General features: G+C 36.6%; 1 protein-coding gene across 1 annotated transcript in view; it reads left to right on the forward strand.

The window, feature by feature from the left end:
* Positions 1–11,732: 11,732 nt before the first annotated feature.
* LOC128993660 (exportin-4-like) overlaps positions 11,733–18,351 on the forward strand; it is a 59,452-nt gene continuing 52,833 nt past the window's right edge. Inside the window, exons 1-5 of the mRNA XM_054417721.1 lie at positions 11,733–11,900; positions 14,027–14,132; positions 14,601–14,776; positions 16,661–16,771; positions 17,059–17,175. Coding sequence (XP_054273696.1) covers positions 11,841–11,900; positions 14,027–14,132; positions 14,601–14,776; positions 16,661–16,771; positions 17,059–17,175 — 570 coding nt within the window. The 5' untranslated portion in view covers positions 11,733–11,840. The remainder of the gene's footprint in view (positions 11,901–14,026; positions 14,133–14,600; positions 14,777–16,660; positions 16,772–17,058; positions 17,176–18,351) is intronic.

An 18,351-nucleotide genomic window follows, 5' to 3' on the forward strand; every position in this document is an offset into this window, starting at 1 on the left:
TTTATTAATTTAATTTTTATTTGCTAGTTCAATAAGTATTCGGCTCGAACATTTCGAACTTTTTGAAAATCACGAGCCGAGCCGAATAGGACGCTATTCGGCTCGAAAAAGCTCGATGTTCGAATACTCGCACACCCCTAATAACTACTTGGTATAACCATTAGGACAGTGAGCTTACCTTATTTTCAGCATTTCCATTACATGTTTCCAACAAGAGAGTGAAGAAATTCCATTGAAATTCAATTTAAGAGAGTATCAACACTTAGGACCAAAAGAATTATCTGGACATTTTTTTACAGATTCTTTTATGATAGCATTATTTGATTCTTGGGCAGATAGAACGAATCTGCTTCCCTGACTGAATCTGCTTTGTTTGACTGAGTATTTTTTCTCAACTTTCATAGACGTTTTACCATTTTTTGACTCTCAAAACGTTAAATTTTGCAATTTATCATAAACCATTTTGTAGAGATTAAAAACAAATACTTTGGTAAATTGAAGCATTGATGTACGCCAAATGGTTGCAGAGAGAAAAAAAAACTGTGAATTAAAAATATTCATGTAACTTAATATTTAAGTAGAATCTACGTAAAATGTTGTGGTTAGCTTGTTTATGGATATATTTTGATAAGATTTGGCAAATTTATTTCATATCAAACTATTACCTTTGGTAAAAAACTCACTATATAACATTCCTTGTAGCAGCAAACCTAAGTACTCAGTAAATATAATTTTATTTAAATATGGAATAAATCTTACATGTTAGGAAATGTTTTATTGACAATCTGATCAGGTAAATGTGCTTAGTCTGCAACGGGAGATTATGATATTATCAAAATCCCAAAAATAGTTGGACTTTTCATGGCTGACATATAATTTTTACAAATGTAGGCGTCTTTTCCTCCTTCCAAACTTCTTCTTTTAAACAGTTCTCCTAATCCCTTCAAATGATTAAAAATTCACTTGATCCTTCCTACGCCTCTGTAAATAATTATTATTCAAACTTGGCTGTGTTGTATTAAAATTTAGATGTTTTATATTATTTTTATTTTGTACATAATAAAGACATTTTAGGATTACTTTAAGAGTATTTTTCTGTACAGTACTACTACCCTTTTTTATGAGAATTATACCAGATTAAAAAAACAAATTTATTCATAAACAGTTAGTAATTTTTTTACCCATAGAACCGTTTCCCGGAGTTTGGCTGTTTACTTATGGGACACTCTGGTTAACTCAACTTGAAAACAATAAAATACTTAAACTAGTAAACAGAATCAACCCGGATGCACAAAATACAAAATACAGTTCTATCTAATATATAAAATTCTCGTGTCACAGTGTTTGTCTGAAAACTCCTCCGGAACGACTTCACCGATCGTTATGAAATTTGGTGTGTAAATTCTGTAGGTATGCGAATCGGACGTAAACTATTTCCCGTTTCGAAATTCTTAAAAGGGCTCCGCCCCAGTGGCTCTGGAGTTTCCCATGTTAACCTTATGAGAAATGGAATTAATGAATCTTAACAGCTGTTTCAATTAAACAAGTTGGTTCTGTTCTATGATGTTCAATAGCATTAAAGTTACAAGGATTACCAACAGGGTGCAGCACTATTATTTCTTTTACATTTATGACAACAGCCAATTTGCAACCAAAAGGTGAGTGAGCGTAGCGAACGAACTCCAACCTGGAGGCGAGTGAGCGTAGCGAACGAGCTAACCTGGAGGCGAGTTAGCGTAGCGAACGAGCTCCAACCTAAAGGCAAGTGAGCGCAGCAAACGAGCTCCAACCCAAAGGTGAGTGAGCGTAGCGAACGAACTTCAACCAGGACGTGATTGAGCGATGCGAACGAGATCATCTTGAAAATTAAACGTAACGGTACTTTCTTTCCATCGGTCTGTCTTAGGGGAAACCTATAACTTAGGCGATACGAAGTTCGCCGGGTCAGCTAGTGTTATATAAAAATTTGGTTCTTAATCTAAGTAGCCGCTACTACAAGCAGAATAATTCTATTATAATTATAATAGTACTAGCTGTACCCGCGGGCTTTGCCCCGTTTAACTTCATATGTGAGCTCGTTCGCATGGCTCAATCACGTCCTGGTTGAAGTTCGTTCGCTACGCTCACTCACCTTTACGGTTGGAGCTCGTTCGCTGCGCTCACTCACCTTTTGGTTGCAAATTAGCTGTTGTCATAAATTAAAAAAAAATAATAGTGCTGCACTCTGTTGGTAATCCTAGTAACTTTAATGCTATTGAACATCACAGAACAGAACCAACTTGTTTAATTGAAACAGCTGTTATGATTTGTTGGGGGCGGGTTCAAAGGAGAGAATGAGAAAATTTTACTAAGTAGCCGGAAAGAAATTCAAACTTTAATTTACAAAATATATTTTAAATATGGGAACATGTCAGAGTAATACCAATTAATTAAATGAGTATGTAAACAGTTACTTGAGATTTGAGTCCTTGGGTTTGGTAGAGATGCCTGACGGTAGACTGAAGCGGGGAGCGAAGTTCACCAGGGGCGGACAGTCTTTGAATGGGTGAATCTTCTCCAGGAGCGGGTAGATGAGGGGATTCTGCGTAGCCGTAGAATCCGTAGAAGGTAGAAGGTCACAAAATCATTTAGAGGTCTTCCCGTCACAGCACTTTGGTATTTTTACTAATTAAAAGGCACTCTCTGACATTTAGAAGGGGGAGATATTATAAAACACATACTTTAATAATTACATGTTAAACTTTATTAGTTCACTTTAAAACAGTCAAAATCTAATCTACTATATACAAGAGAATGAGCAAGGAGTACATGTTGACTCTGGGTTAACTAAGGCAAGAGTGGACAGTGCAGACTGGAAAAGTAGGTCAGATAAGATAAGCTATCTTTAGAAATCCTGGTACTAGTAGAAAATTCAAATATATTAAACTAAAACCAAACATACCGCCCACCTAAATGCATATTTACAAAATGGTACACTAAGAGGAAAATCACACAATAAAAATTGATCGCAAAACCTAATATTCAAGCGTTAAGCTAGGAATAGGTATCGGTAGGAGGTAAGGGTACCAGTTTATGGACAGGTCTCACATATGTTCCGTGAGGTGTCTTAACCTTTGCGGCTCTAACTGTAGCATCTGGTCCGGGGTATGTCTCAATCACTCTTCCAATAGGCCATTCCAGAGGGCTGCTGTCCTTGTTTTGAAGGTATATAACATCTCCGACTTGAAGATTTGGCTGTGATGTAGTCCATTTATTTCGGGGTATCAATGTTTGTAGGTAGTCTTGAGACCATTGCTTCCAAAACGATTGTGCAGCTTGTTGTAGGAGTTGATATCTTTCCAAACGATTCATCTTAGTTTCCGTGAAGTCCTCTTCAGGTGGGGATAACAACGGCGTTCCTACAATGAAGTGTCCAGGGCTTAGGTAGTCTCCATCATTTGGGTCAGTGGTCATTGTTCCTATTGGGCGACTATTCAGAATTGCTTCAATTCTTGTCAGTAAGGTGTACATTTCTTCATATGTTAATACCAGGGTACCGATAGCTCGGACGAGGTGACGTTTTGCTGATTTGACTGCAGCCTCCCAAAGGCCTCCAAAATGGGGTGCTGCCGGGGGGATGAAATTCCATTTAATTTCCTTTGAAGCTAGGTGATGTGCTATGTCTTGATTGTGGTCTTTTAGAAATTTCTGAATTTGAGAAAAATAGTTCGCGGCTCCTTGGAAATTGGTTCCGCAGTCACTTGTTATTGACTGGCAGAGACCTCTTCTGGCAACAAAACGATCCAATGCAGCAAGGAATGAAGGTGTTGACAAACTCGTTGCAAACTCGATGTGTACAGCTTTTGTCGACAAACAAACAAAAATTACAATATATCCCTTTTGGCGTGGGGATTTTCTTCTATTACTTTCTTTAAATTCAAACGGTCCAGCGTAGTCTAGTCCAACATTTTGAAACGCACGTATGCTTTTAAATCTGATTGATGGTAGGTCCGCCATTTTAGGCGTTATAGGTTTTGCTTGGAACATATAGCATCTTTGGCATTTAAATATTCGCTCCCTCAATAATTGCCGTACTCCTACAATCCAAAACTTTTCTTGAATGAGGGACTGTGTCAAGCGGGGTCCTGAGTGCAAAGCCAATGAGTGATAATAATCACAAATGAGTGTCGCAAGGCGTGATGAACGGGGTATCAGAAAGGGGTGTTTCCTGGAGTAAGTTAAGTTAGCGTTTTTCAAACGACCGCCCACCCTGACGAAATCATTTTCATCAATGAATAAAGCCAAAGAGCGATATTTCTTAGAGCATGGTTTATTATTTTTCATATCAGAAATATCTTTTGAGAGATAGCGTTGTTGTGTAGTCTTTACACAGAGAGATAACGTGTGTTCTAATTCCTGAGGTGATATTGGTCCTTGTTTCTTAGCTATACCTTTGGCGTTACTTTTGACGTTATTAATGAACCTTAATACATAAGAAATTACAAATTTAACTTTACTCAGGCTAGAATATTTTTCAAGCATTTCTAATACAATGCTGTTTTGGTTATCAAATGTTGTAGATAAACATTCTTTTCTAATCTCTGGCAAATTCTCTACTTCTTCTTCAGATGAACGGTGAAATGACCAGGAATCAAAGGGAGTGTACAGAAATTGAGGTCCTTTCCACCACAAGTCAAAATTTACAAGGTCTTCAGGTGTCAAGCCGCGCGATGCGCAATCGCAAGGATTTTCTTTAGATGTTACATGGTGCCATTGTTTTGGATTAGTTGACTCAAGTATATTTATAACCCTATTTGTGACAAATGTTTTTAACTTGTAAGGAGGAGTTTTTAACCACATAAGAACAACGGCTGAGTCAGAAGACAATATGATATTCTGGGGGTCAACAGTCTGGGTTAGATGAGTACTAGATAATACAACTTCTGTTAGTAGTTGAGCAGCAGAAAGTTCTAATCTAGGAATGCTCATTGTTTTGAGTGGGGCGACTTTACTTTTTGCTTTGATAAGATGTACTGATATGTTATCAAAGGTTTCGGTTCGAATATAGATATTTTCTGCGTAGCCCTTTTCAGATGCGTCACAGAATCCTATTATCTGATTTGTGCTGTGAGGAGTTGTAGGGATGAATCGAGGTATCTTTAGGGTTGACAGACTTAAAAGGGTTGAAATAAATGTTGTCCATTTACTGCGAAGTTCATCTGGTAGGGGGTCATCCCACTCTAGTCCACATAACCATGTGCTCTGCATGATATGTTTGGCGTAAAACGTAGTGGGTGTTATCCATCCTAAAATATCATAAATTTTAGCAATCTCAGAAAGCATGGAGCGCTTGGTACACACTACAGGGTTAAGTTTAATTACATAGAAAAATACATCTTCAGCGGGATCAAACTGTAATCCAAGTACTTTAACAGCAGAGTCGTCTTCGGAGCGTAGGGCGAGGGGATTTTCTTGACAATGAAGCGGGACGCTGTCTAATATTTGCTGGCAATTACTGGCCCATTTTCTTAGGGCAAATCCTCCCAATCCCAGAAGAGTAATTAGTTCCTGCTGTAACTGAAGTGCTTCTTGAGGAGAATCAACACTGGTACAAATATCATCCACAAACGTTTGATGAGTGATAGCTTGAGAGGCGAGTGGGTATCTTTTGCCTTCATCTTCAACCAGTTGCAGTAATACTCTTTGTGCCAAATAAGCACTAGATGTTACACCATATGTCAATACGTTCAGCTCGTACTCATCTATATCACCATTTGGATTTGTGCGGTAGAATATGTGCTGAAATGCTCGGTTTGTGGGATTCACAACGATTTGCCTATACATTTGTTTTATATCGGCACACACAACAATTTCATGTAGGCGAAAATTAGTTATTATCTCTCCTATGTCTCTTTGCAGCTTTGGTCCACTATACAGGATATCATTGAGGGAAGAGGAATTTGCATAGGGCTTAAAAGACACATTAAACACTGTTCTCAACTTTGTTGTACTACTGTTCTCATTTTTTACACAATGGTGGGGAATTACATAAGGTGAGGGGGTGCTGGTGATACTCATATGACCTTGAGCTAGGTAATCATCCATAAAATCTCTATACTCCAGATAGGTTTCTGGTTTGCTTTTTAATCTGTTCTCTAGGCTGATAAGTCGCTTCTCTGCCTTATCTCTTGTGTTCGGTAGGTTGGGTGCATCAGGTTTCATTGGTAACGATACGACATAGCGGCCTGTTTTATCTCTGATATGTGTTTTTGTGAAATGTGATTCAACTGCAATATCATCTGGACTAGGATACTTCACATTTTGAACAGCTTCTACCTCCCAGAACCTTTTGAGAGTCTTATCAACTGATTCACAACAGTTTAAAAAATAAGAACATTCACTTTGACAGGAGGAAGTGGCCACTCTACCACCAACTATCCATCCAAAAATAGTGTTCATTGCAGAGGGTTCACCTTTTATGATATTATGCGACTCTTTTATTATATCAAAATACAAATCTGCTCCTATTAGAAATTCAACAGGCGAGCTTTCATAGAACGTGGGGTCAGCGAGCTGTAGATTATCAAATCTTGAGATGATTGTAGGGTCAATATCAATGTTTGGCTGATCGGATGATATCTTTGAGACTACAACTGCTTCAGTACTCAAAGATATATGAGAGTTCTTAAGAGGGCTTATGTTACATGTTACTGAACCTTTGTTCACTGGGACCTGGGTGTCTGCAATACCTTTGATGGTTATTTTATTTTGATGTTTGGTGAGACCTAACTTGAGAACACATTCTTGAGTAATTAAGCTAGTTTGGGAACCACCATCAATAATGGCTCGGACTAGGTGTCAGTTTGTTATTTTTATCCCTTATGCCGATAATGGCTGTGCTTAACATCATGTTTGAGGTGGAATTGGCATCGGCAAAATTACAAGTTTTGAATGAGGAAGGATTATGTATTTCTTTCATGTCATTGGGTTTGGTTTCTAAGCTCTTTTCTCTTGAGAGATAGGGGCCTGCAGTTGCATTAGTAGCTGGACGATGCAAAAGGGTGTAATGCTTGCCATTGCATTTAAAACATTTGGAGGTTGATTTACACTCGGATATTGTGTGAAAACCAAGACAAGAAAAGCACAAGAAATGCTTTTTAACAAAATCATTTCTGTCAGATAAACTTAGTTTCTTAAACTTAGAACACACATAGATCTTATGGTTGGGTTCTTGGCAACAGGGACATATGTGGCGCTTTGCAGTTCCAGTTAAACCTTTTTCATCAACAGTTGACAGCATGAAACTTTTAGAACTACTTGGCTTAGGAGATGTGTTAAGTCTATTTTGCTTTAGCTTTCCCTTGGATGTAGTAATTTCTAGGATTTTGAGTTGTTGCTGTACAAACGAAATTAGATCCTCAAATTCTGGCAGATCTTTATCAGAACCCATGTAGCACAGATGGTTGGGCCAACGTTGGCCAACTGTGGGACAGTTGGTCGATGGTTGGTTGGAGCTTCCACAACCAACCAACCGTTGTCCAACTGTATATCTCGTAGTTGGGCCAACCAATATTTACAACTGTGGACCAACATTGGTTTATTGTTAATGAAATACATGAATATGCATTGCTGGGTATCATACATCAAGCCAACCGTTGTCCAACCGTTTTTCACTCCGTTGGACCAACAAAAGATACTTTTGTTGGACCAACAATGGTCCATAGTTGACTTTACACGACTTTCATTCTCTGGGTCTAGCTTTCACAACATAATTATAATAAAATATCTGGTTTTACAATACCTTTATCAGTTCCAAAAGTTTCCAAAAGTTTTTGGAACTGATAAAGGTATTGTAAAACCAGATATTTTATATATTACAGTTCCGGCGCTACAACAATGAATTTTAATAATTTTAATAATGCAAATATTTTTTAAATTAATATTCTTTAACTTATTTGCAACAATTTAAGGGGAAAGAGTAATTAATCATATAACAGGCAATTATAATAGCATTAACAATCTAACGGTAATTAATTAATCATTCAAATACCAGTATCCTCTCTAACTCCAAAAAAAAAAAACTACTTATGATGCCTTAACAGATTAACAGAATCATATTATACTGTGTAGTATCAAAAATGTTTGAAGTATTGCGACCATTGCAACTGTCGGCTACTCTTTCACCACTTGAAAACTCTCTATATCAGCAATCACAGATAGCTCAGTGGTAAAGTAAGAGGCCCATAAGTCGAAGAACCCGGGTTCGAGACCCGTCTGGGCCAAAAAAATTGTGTTCTAGTTTTTTTTTTCAAAATTTGTTTTTATGAACTATTTAATCAATTTACTCAACTAATAATTATGCTTTTCGTACTAAATCTTTATTATTTTGTGTGAAATAAAACGGTTGGACAATGGTTGGCTGGAAAACAGTTTAAAGAGGTGACATTTCTACCGTTGGCCAACTGTGTGGCTCCACAATTTACCAACGTTGGCCCAACCATCTGTGCTACATGGGAATATTCATTTTCAAATTCTTTGCGGGATGACGATGTTAGTGAACGTAAACCAATGTGTAACATTGTAAAATCAAATAAATTTGACAATCCAAGAGCCTTTAGGGCGCACAGATTTGCGCTAAAAATTTCCAAAAAGTTTGATAAGGTAACAGTAGAATCTTCAGTGAGAGGGCGGAAGGATAAAATCTTATCGAGATAATTTGATGCCAAGAGACGTTTATTCTGATAACGATCAGTGAGAGTTCTCATTGCAATATCATAATTCTCATCACATATTACCAAGGTTTCAATGAGTGAAAGCGCATGTGATTTCAATAGACTGCGTAGATAAGTGAGTTTTTCACTTTTAGATAAGGATTGATTTTTATGAATCATAGAAGTGAATAAAGCATAAAAATTAGGCCAAGCTGATAAAGGTTCCATCAAATGGTTCAATTTCCAATTTAGGAAGGCGAGCTACCTGGGGACTATGGACAGGAGATTGCTTATCAGCAGATAAGTCAGTCTTTGTTTGCTGCAAATGCTTATCTACATTCAACTTTCGCCCAATGGTTTTAACATTAAAATACAAATCATCATAGGACATTGATGCACTATGAACCTCCACTCTATCTCCTTCATCTACTTGAGAGTTTAACCAACTAATACTGTCACTTGTTTGTTCAAACACAGAATAATCATCCTCTAATCTTTGATAACGTGATACAAAAGTCAGTCTTTGTTTGCTGCAAATGCTTATCTACATTCAACTTTCGCCCAATGGTTTTAACATTAAAATACAAATCATCATAGGACATTGATGCACTATGAACCTCCACTCTATCTCCTTCATCTACTTGAGAGTTTAACAAACTAATACTGTCACTTGTTTGTTCAAACACAGAATAATCATCCTCTAATCTTTGATAACGTGATACAAAAGAATCAAACTCTGTATTAAAAGATTGTTTTTGCTGAGCAAGCTGGATACACTTTTTACCAACGTCATAGAGAGCTTGTAACCTTGCATAATACTTTTCTCGCTTTTTGACTAGAGAGTCGATTTCGGCTTTCTTTAAAGCTGCCATTTTAGCTGGTGAAGGAAATAAAAGGGCTAAGGTTTAAGATAGGAATGCTACATAAAAAACCTAAATACTGTAAAACTTTTACTTAAATAAATTCTCTCCTTTGGTCTAACGTTATAGATTACTACAAATTCAGAATCCGGCTCGAAGGACCATTTTGTTGGGGGCGGGTTCAAAGGAGAGAATGAGAAAATTTTACTAAGTAGCCGGAAAGAAATTCAAACTTTAATTTACAAAATATATTTTAAATATGGGAACATGTCAGAGTAATACCAATTAATTAAATGAGTATGTAAACAGTTACTTGAGATTTGAGTCCTTGGGTTTGGTAGAGATGCCTGACGGTAGACTGAAGCGGGGAGCGAAGTTCACCAGGGGCGGACAGTCTTTGAATGGGTGAATCTTCTCCAGGAGCGGGTAGATGAGGGGATTCTGCGTAGCCGTAGAATCCGTAGAAGGTAGAAGGTCACAAAATCATTTAGAGGTCTTCCCGTCACAGCACTTTGGTAATTTTACTAATTAAAAGGCACTCTCTGACATTTAGAAGGGGGAGATATTATAAAACACATACTTTAATAATTACATGTTAAACGTTATTAGTTCACTTTAAAACAGTCAAAATCTAATCTACTATATACAAGAGAATGAGCAAGGAGTACATGTTGACTCTGGGTTAACTAAGGCAAGAGTGGACAGTGCAGACTGGAAAAGTAGGTCAGATAAGATAAGCTATCTTTGGAAATCCTGGTACTAGTAGAAAATTCAAATATATTAAACTAAAACCAAACATGATTCATTAATTCCATTTAAATATGAGTACTCATTAGGTTAACATGGGAAACTCCAGAGCCACTGGGGCGGAGCCCGAGAGTCCGATCAGAATAAAAACCACTCAGTTTTCCTATTTAATGCCTAAAGAATCAGTGTACCAAATTTCAGCCTCCTAGGTAAGTGGGAAGTGGGGGAATTAGTGATGAGTGAGTCAGTCAGTCAGTGAGGGCTTTGCCTTTTATATAGATTATCAAAATTCATGTATCTGGCCCCTGGACTATATTGTTACGACAATAATAGGTTTTTTACATACCTCCATCAAATAGTCCAAAATTTAACTGCTTATTAGCTTACATGTTTCTGCAAAGACAACACGAGTCCGCTTGTCAATTTCGATGTTTTTATCGGCCGTATTATGTGTGCGCACTATGTGTTTATTCGTCGTGTGTTTGTGTGAATGTAAAAAAACTGTTACTGACGACCTTCATATGAAGTAATATCATCCTTGTACACACCCTGATGATGACCTCCTAGCAGGTTGAAACTAGTTGTGAAGACAACAATTGGATTGTAAGATTAAGGTATTTAAACCACTATCATAGTTATTATTCGCAATCCGGAGGCTACCCACACCACAATGAAGTTTAGTTACAAAGTAATCAGATATTTAATTAGGCCTAGTATAGCTGTTCGGTTAAAAGTAGGCTATGCTTTGTTGAAATTAATTAAATCTACAAACGCAATTCCCAAAACTATCAAATGGGAGTTAAAACTTTACAAATTCTGAAAAATTAAAAACTAGTTACAACAAATAAAACGATCTTATCATAAAAATTACTCGTCTAGCTCCTAGTTAAATAACCAAACAGTAAAGTATACTGTTTGTATTACGGTCATCAAAATATAAAATGTATCATAAATGTGTATGCATAAACATGTATGCATGTACAACATGTATGCATAAATATGTATGCATAATCATAATAGATTTTCCCAAAGTTAACCGTGCAAATCATGAAATAAATTAACCCAAAAATAATAGAAACAAAATTTCGTGGACACTAGCGATCAGTGTTACCGAACATCAACTAGACAAACGAGTTTCAAAATTTACAATGGGATGAGAAGTCTATTTATTTGTGTGGCTCCCTATATTATATGAAATTATGAAAACTTAATTTCTTATATCTATTCTTATTATTATTATAATTACTTTAATACACTTTGTCGACTTTTTCTTCTTCTTCTCTATTTATTGTAAACATATGCTTTGCACCTGGTTCTGCTGGTTAGACCGCTGTGGACTGGCTGGATTTGGTTGGATTGACGAATGACGATTGGTCCTTATTCTGCCTTCTACTTCTACGTTCTTGTTTTGGAGATTTGGGGATTGGGGATTGTATTATTTTTTGTAGTAAAGTAATCAAAGTGGGGGTGGCGTCAAGCCAGGGGTACATTTATTATTATTTTTTTAAATCATTAGTGATACATTTTTCATCTTGAATTTAAAATGGCACAAGACATCACACCTCAGTTGCAACAATTAGAAGCTGCTGCCAAAATCATGTTGGTAAGTCCTAGGGTAGGGCTAGGCTACAAAGACTTAAGTAATAGCCTAGCCTAGGCCTATTTGTGTTAGCTTAGGCCTTGGCTCAAAAGGTTTAAACAACTATTGACTACATTTTGGTTGCTAGTTTACTACTAATATTAAACTAGGCCTAGTTCATTCTGTCTCTTTATTTGAAAATACCTAGGTTTTTGTGATCAGATAGGCCTAGGCCTATAAGCTAAGGATGGATTCTAATTTCATATCAATGCATGGCACATCTGAAATTCCTGTACTATTCTTTGAAACCTTCCTAACCATTCCTACAATTCCAATAAACAATAAAATACAGACCTTTACGACATTTTTTGAGGCGCGGAAAACACTGCAAATTGCGAAAATATACGGTAGGCCTTGGCCTATTACTTTTCAAGGAGCCAATGGCTTGCAAAGGAACAAGGAGTGGATTGATACGGACCGGTGACTACTTACCCTTAACTCATAGGCTACTTAAAGTAAGTGGGCTGCACTTTAGTTTACGTCCTAGGCCTACACTCATTCGTATGAATATATTGATTGACTTAACTTATTGATTAACTTATGTTAAGTCCCCTTAACTTAAAAGTGTACCTACTGGTAACCAGCTGATCATTAATTTATTATGCCTGGTTTATTTTAATGTTTTGTTTTAAAAAATGAAAGGAACTGTTCTAAACTAAGTTAAGTTTAACAAAACCTAAACTTAACCAAACTTGCTGTATGGTTTCATGTATTGGTTTCACAAGAGAAAAGGCATATGGGGAAGTCAGGCCGGGCTTTATGAGGATTCGTGACTACGGTACATTAGCCTAAGTCCTTTTTGTAGGTAGGTTAGATTAAGTAAGTTAAAATGTACGGTAGGTTATATAGCCTATAGGTGATAGGGTTGTTTAAGTATTGATGTTACACCGATGTTGTTTTTTATCTTTTGGAATAGTTGATCAAATGAAGAGACAATTTCAAAAAATTGTCCTGTCTTTTAATCATTTAAAAGCCTGATCAAGCGGGGCCTGACTTCCCTACATGCCTAAATAAGATCATTCATTGTTTCAGTTTCAACCGAAGTAGATCCGTATCAGTTCACTTCTTGTTACTAGGTGTGCGATGTGTTCCGTGCCTTAAGAAAGTAGTTCCATATATTTCCTCAATTTTTGGTGGTTTCCGCGCCTTAAAAAATGTTTTAAAGGTACCGGTATTTTACTTATTGTTTATTAGGATCGTTGGAATGGTTTAAAGGTTTAGCCTAGAAGAAAAGTCCAGAAAGTTCAGAAATACCGATGAAATACATTAATTAGCCTAAGCCTAACTTATCTGTTTTTTGATCAAGTTATTCTTAGTTTAGGCCTATTTTTGTTTTCTTCTTTTGGTGTTCAGAGGTAGACTTCCGAAGAGAACCTGCGATAGGTAGGCCTATATTATCGGTTTAATAACGATATCCAAGCCTAAAACTTAGGCCTATATCAAAACTTGTTCAGTTCGATATAGGCTATAGATTAATTCTATTGTAACCATCAATTTCAAAATTGGTTTGTTTAAGTTTTTATTGATAACTAGCAGTTACCCAGCGCACGTTACTGCGCTTAACAACTATTATTTTAAATGGTAATTTGTTCTTTACGACGAATAATAAAAGTGTACCAAAAATCAAAATAGAATATTTTACTTAATTGCCAGTGGATAAACAATGTTTTTTTTTTTCATTATATAGGTGTATAAATATATACTTAAGTTTTCAGGCGTACCTACCACCACGCAAGATTCAGCTGTCTGTGTGAAAAGCATGTATTTTCTAAATTTAAAACGACGATAGTCAAGGATTGCCCTAGTGCCTCGGAAATCCTCAGTACCGGTAGCCTATTGTTGGGATTAAGACTTAATTGTTTGTTGATAGTGAAAAATATTTATTTATCGTAGTTGTCAGCTGATATGTTTTCATTCCGTTAATGTCAATGTATCGGATTGAAAAAATAAAATTTTGATATACCGGTAACGAAGAAAATCATCGATACCGGTAATACTGAATGTCCCCTTCAACAGGAAAGTACCAATAAAACCTAATAACCAAAATATAGGAATCATTTTGTACATAAAGGAACTCTGATTTGTTTCAGGCTCCTCCAAACATAGTTACAAACGAGCAGAGACATGCCGCTGAAGCTGTGTTTTTAAATTTTAGAAAGACTCAATCTCCTTACGCCATTTGCAAACATATATTTGGTATGTAAAAAGCTGTACTTTAACATTATTTGTTGTTTCAACTCACAGAGTAAGCCTGCACATGAATGTGCTTTAAAGGATCCACTCTACCTTAGAACTATATTACAATGCAGTTTCGCCCAGTTTCTGTTTCCATCAGATTTACTAAATTAGTTTTTTAGGCTACTTTCAAATGCTTCATTTTACAAATCCCAGTATCATACTATGTATATTTTAACATTATTATTTCATACAGAAAATGTAGCCTAATAAAAAATGGAAACAATTGTAATATTAAAAGCTGTTTTCTAGTTTTTTTGCTTTATTCATCTGACAATAGGAAAATAGTGTTTTATTAACAATTAAAATTAATCATGACAATCAGTAGGCCTAACAGCTTTTTTTTTTATTTAACGCCTCTTTTTCTATATTGATGAATTTTTTTGTGTTGAGAAATTTTAAAACAATCCTTTACATTGTAATTTTTAGAAAACTGCACAGTGGACTATGTGATTTTCGAGACAGCGGGCACTCTGAAGGATGCTTTAGTGAGGGAATGGAATAGTCTAAGCAGTGAGGATATCTCTACGCTACAACAGTACTTGCTTCAATACGTCATCAGCAAACCGACACTGCCAGTCTTTGTGAGGGAGAGGATACTGCAGGTGCCTACAAATATAGTTTAATACACTGCCGAGTTAACCTAACATTTAGAAAGTCGCTTTTGAGCTTGAGAAAAATCTGAAGCTTGACAATTTAAAATCAAACCCAGCTGTCCTTGATCAGTGGGATTTTTAATTGTCCTGACTCGAGAACCAGCTGATCTAGGCCTAATTCAGTTTTTAGCTGTCATCTCTTTCTCTCAGCACTCACACTCTTTCTCACACCCTAGTTCGGACCAATGGGATTTAGTCTCTGACGTGAGACAGGTTAGATACAGGATACAATTGACCTGGTTGGTTAATGTTACCATAGACGAGATCAGCCCCATTGAGTTGATCATTGACAGTAAGTAGGTGTTTAAATTAGCCAGGCCAGAGATGATGTCAAAGTTCCCCAACAACTGACCAGGGGATGTCACACAATTTTCTCAGAGAGGCAAGGCTCAGAGGAAACTTGCAATGGTACACCTAATTGGTGTCAAGCACTAGTCGCTGGTTTCTAGGGCAAAGTCCAACACACCCCCCCTCCCTCGTTCCTTCGCCATCATGTACTACAAAGCTTATGGTAAAAAAAGATCCTGTGCCTTGTGCGATAGAAATTCCGCACAGTGCTCTCCGCTTCCTTGCTTGCCGTAAGTATATTTCCGGCTAAATGTAACGAAGCTGAAAGCGTATAGTCGTCCTGTTAGTGAGTGAAGCTCCTCTATACCTTACTTCTCTTTGCCTATTCTAATTAAAATTCGCTAAATAAAATGAAGCAATACCCAATGTGATTAAAACATGTTTAACAGTCCCATCAACACATTTATCAATAGATTTTATGGTTTAGTTAAAACAAATTACTTTTTGTGACATATTATTTCTGAAAAGTAATTCTTCATTGGCAGTTCTAACAGTCTAAAACTTGATTATTTAAAAGGTTTTATACAACGATTTTCTCACCTGGTTAAGGATTGTAGAAAAGCATCATACTTGAATTATTTTAACAATATCTGCAACCAATCCCTGTAGTCAGTTTGTTGATAAAATGGTATTATTTCTGCAATTTTCCCACAATATTTATTAAAAAATTATGTTTTTTGGCTCCTGAACTATTTTATTAAGACAATAATAAGTTTTTATGTACCTCCGTCAATAGTCCAATGATTAAGATGGCTCAGTAGCTTACTAGTTTTGTTGCGAAGACAAAATTATCAAAACTTGCAACTCGTCAAGAACACATTATAACAAACACGACACGAACATAAAAATGTTAGTTACGTATACACAATTATTTAGATAGCACTATCATGATAATACTGAGTTGGTCCAGAGCGGCGCGGGGTCGGAAGCAGACTGGAGGTCTACGTCACGTCGTCTCCTCTACTGTTATCAGATCTTCGATCAGCTGTTCTTGTATGTAGGATTGTATTGAAAACAAGTGAGAACTGTAATTTTTCATTGAGGTCTTTACATGGTTCTTCATTGAAAAATTTATATATCTCAAACACCTCCAGAGTGTCAAGTTTGCTACCTTTCCCACAGCCATGAAATATTTCTAAACCGTCGTCGATGCTGCTCATTGAGTGATTTAAGTCAATCAGGTGTTGGGCAAAGGCTGATATCTGCTTGTCGTTCTTGGAGTTGGCCTGTGTTCTTTGTTATAGGTTTCAAATGCCTGGCCTATGTATTTGCACGGGCAATCTGGGCAACTAAACTTGTAAACTCCAGTCTTGATTAATTTATTGTTGGTTCCTCTATTATTGTGCCTCTTCTATTAGTTTCAAACTTTGATAATGTTGTCTTCGTAACAAAACTAGTAAGCTACTGAGCAATCTTAATCTTTGGACCATTGAGTATGGACGGTGAGTTGTGGACGGAGGTACACTAGTGTCTCAATGTTTATAGGTGATAGCCATAATGATCAAACGAGGGAGCGTGACCGATTTCGGAATGGAACGAGGCAAACTTCTAACGGAAGTAGAACAGCTGATCATGAACAGTAACGACTTGCCCAAGGTTGGTAGAATATGCTTCTGATACAAGAATAAGCTTTTATATACAAGAATACACACCTTCATCTGGTATATGTGTTCAATGGTTCAAGGATCGGTTATGTTTTACCTTGTACACTTTTAATTAGATTGCTGCTGTAATTTCTTAACCTACAAAAGCTTTTAAGGTTAAATTTAAGTAAGAGGCAATTTAAAACAACCTTGAGAAATTCCTTTACATACAATATTCTTAAGTTGGATGTTTTACGATTTTAGTTTATTTAACAAATATGTTTTTGTTATATGTTCCAGCAAGTTTTAGGCTGCAGCATAATCTCGGCACTTATTCAAGAATATGCGACCACTGTTAAGTCTTCAGATGTCGGTCTTACGTGGGAGACACATTTCAAAGCAAAAAAACAGTTTGAGGTAAAGAATGAAACATCTAGTGCAGGATCGATAGTTGGGAAAAATAAGAATAAATAAGTGAAGGCCAAAAAGTAGAAAATTATCTTGGTTATGCTGGGTTTGTTGTTTCACAGTCACATTTAATTGAGTATGATAGCTTAGAAAATTCGTTTTGAACTGGTTTTTCATTTTTTAAATGCACAAATTTACATTGGGGAAATTCCCTTTATCAACAGAAAAAGGATTAATAATGATCAAGAGTTCATATAAATTTGTAAAAGTTGGGAATTAAGCTTTAAAATCACCTACATAGTTTAAAAATACTGCAGCATATTGTCAATCATATATTTATCAACTGTCTTCATTTTTGCACCCATACTAACCTATGTAATCATTTTGCTTGTGAAGATACAACATAGAGATAAATGGATTATAACTAAAGTCACTACTCTCTGGTTAAACATTAAGGGGTTAAACATTAAACACGAGCTCGGGACTTCATAGTCCGCGACCAGACGTTGGTCCCGGACTATATAAGCGACGACCAAAAAATGGGTTCACGAGTCAGAGCCTAATGATGTGAAAGCCGGGCTCAGTGTAGGTCGAGACCAAATCCATAGCGGAGCCTAATGACAGGGATTCGCAGGGAATTTCTGTTGAGACGTTGGTAACAACCAACAACAGTCTGGAAACACATGTGAAGCCGCTGCTGCTGACATACGCACTTCCATACAATAGGATGATCGTGAATGGGTTCACGAGTCAGAGCCTAATGATGTGAAAGCCGGGCTCAGTGTAGGTCGAGACCAAATCCATAGCGGAGCCTAATGACAGGGATTCGCAGGGAATTTCTGTTGAGACGTTGGTAACAACCAACAACAGTCTGGAAACACATGTGAAGCCGCTGCTGCTGACATACGCACTTCCATACAATAGGATGATCGTGAAAAAGGCTGAACCAAAACGTCCAAAACGATTATTTTTCGCGTATTTCATTGTCCAAATGCTGACCTATAATAATCTATCTAATTTTATTGATTTATAAACAAAACAAACCACGTTTGTATGAAATCAGATAATGAAAGTCTGTAGTGAAATATATTTTCTGTGTGCATTCTTATAATTCAATTAAGATGCATGACATAAAATAACTGGGTATTTATAACCAGATGAATGCCTATTTTGCAATTGCCCGAT

The sequence above is a fragment of the Macrosteles quadrilineatus genome, unplaced genomic scaffold, assembly GCF_028750875.1.
Source record: "Macrosteles quadrilineatus isolate MER2022 unplaced genomic scaffold, UCM_ALF_1.0 Scaffold_4__1_contigs__length_99947679, whole genome shotgun sequence".
NCBI lineage: Eukaryota > Metazoa > Arthropoda > Insecta > Hemiptera > Cicadellidae > Macrosteles > Macrosteles quadrilineatus.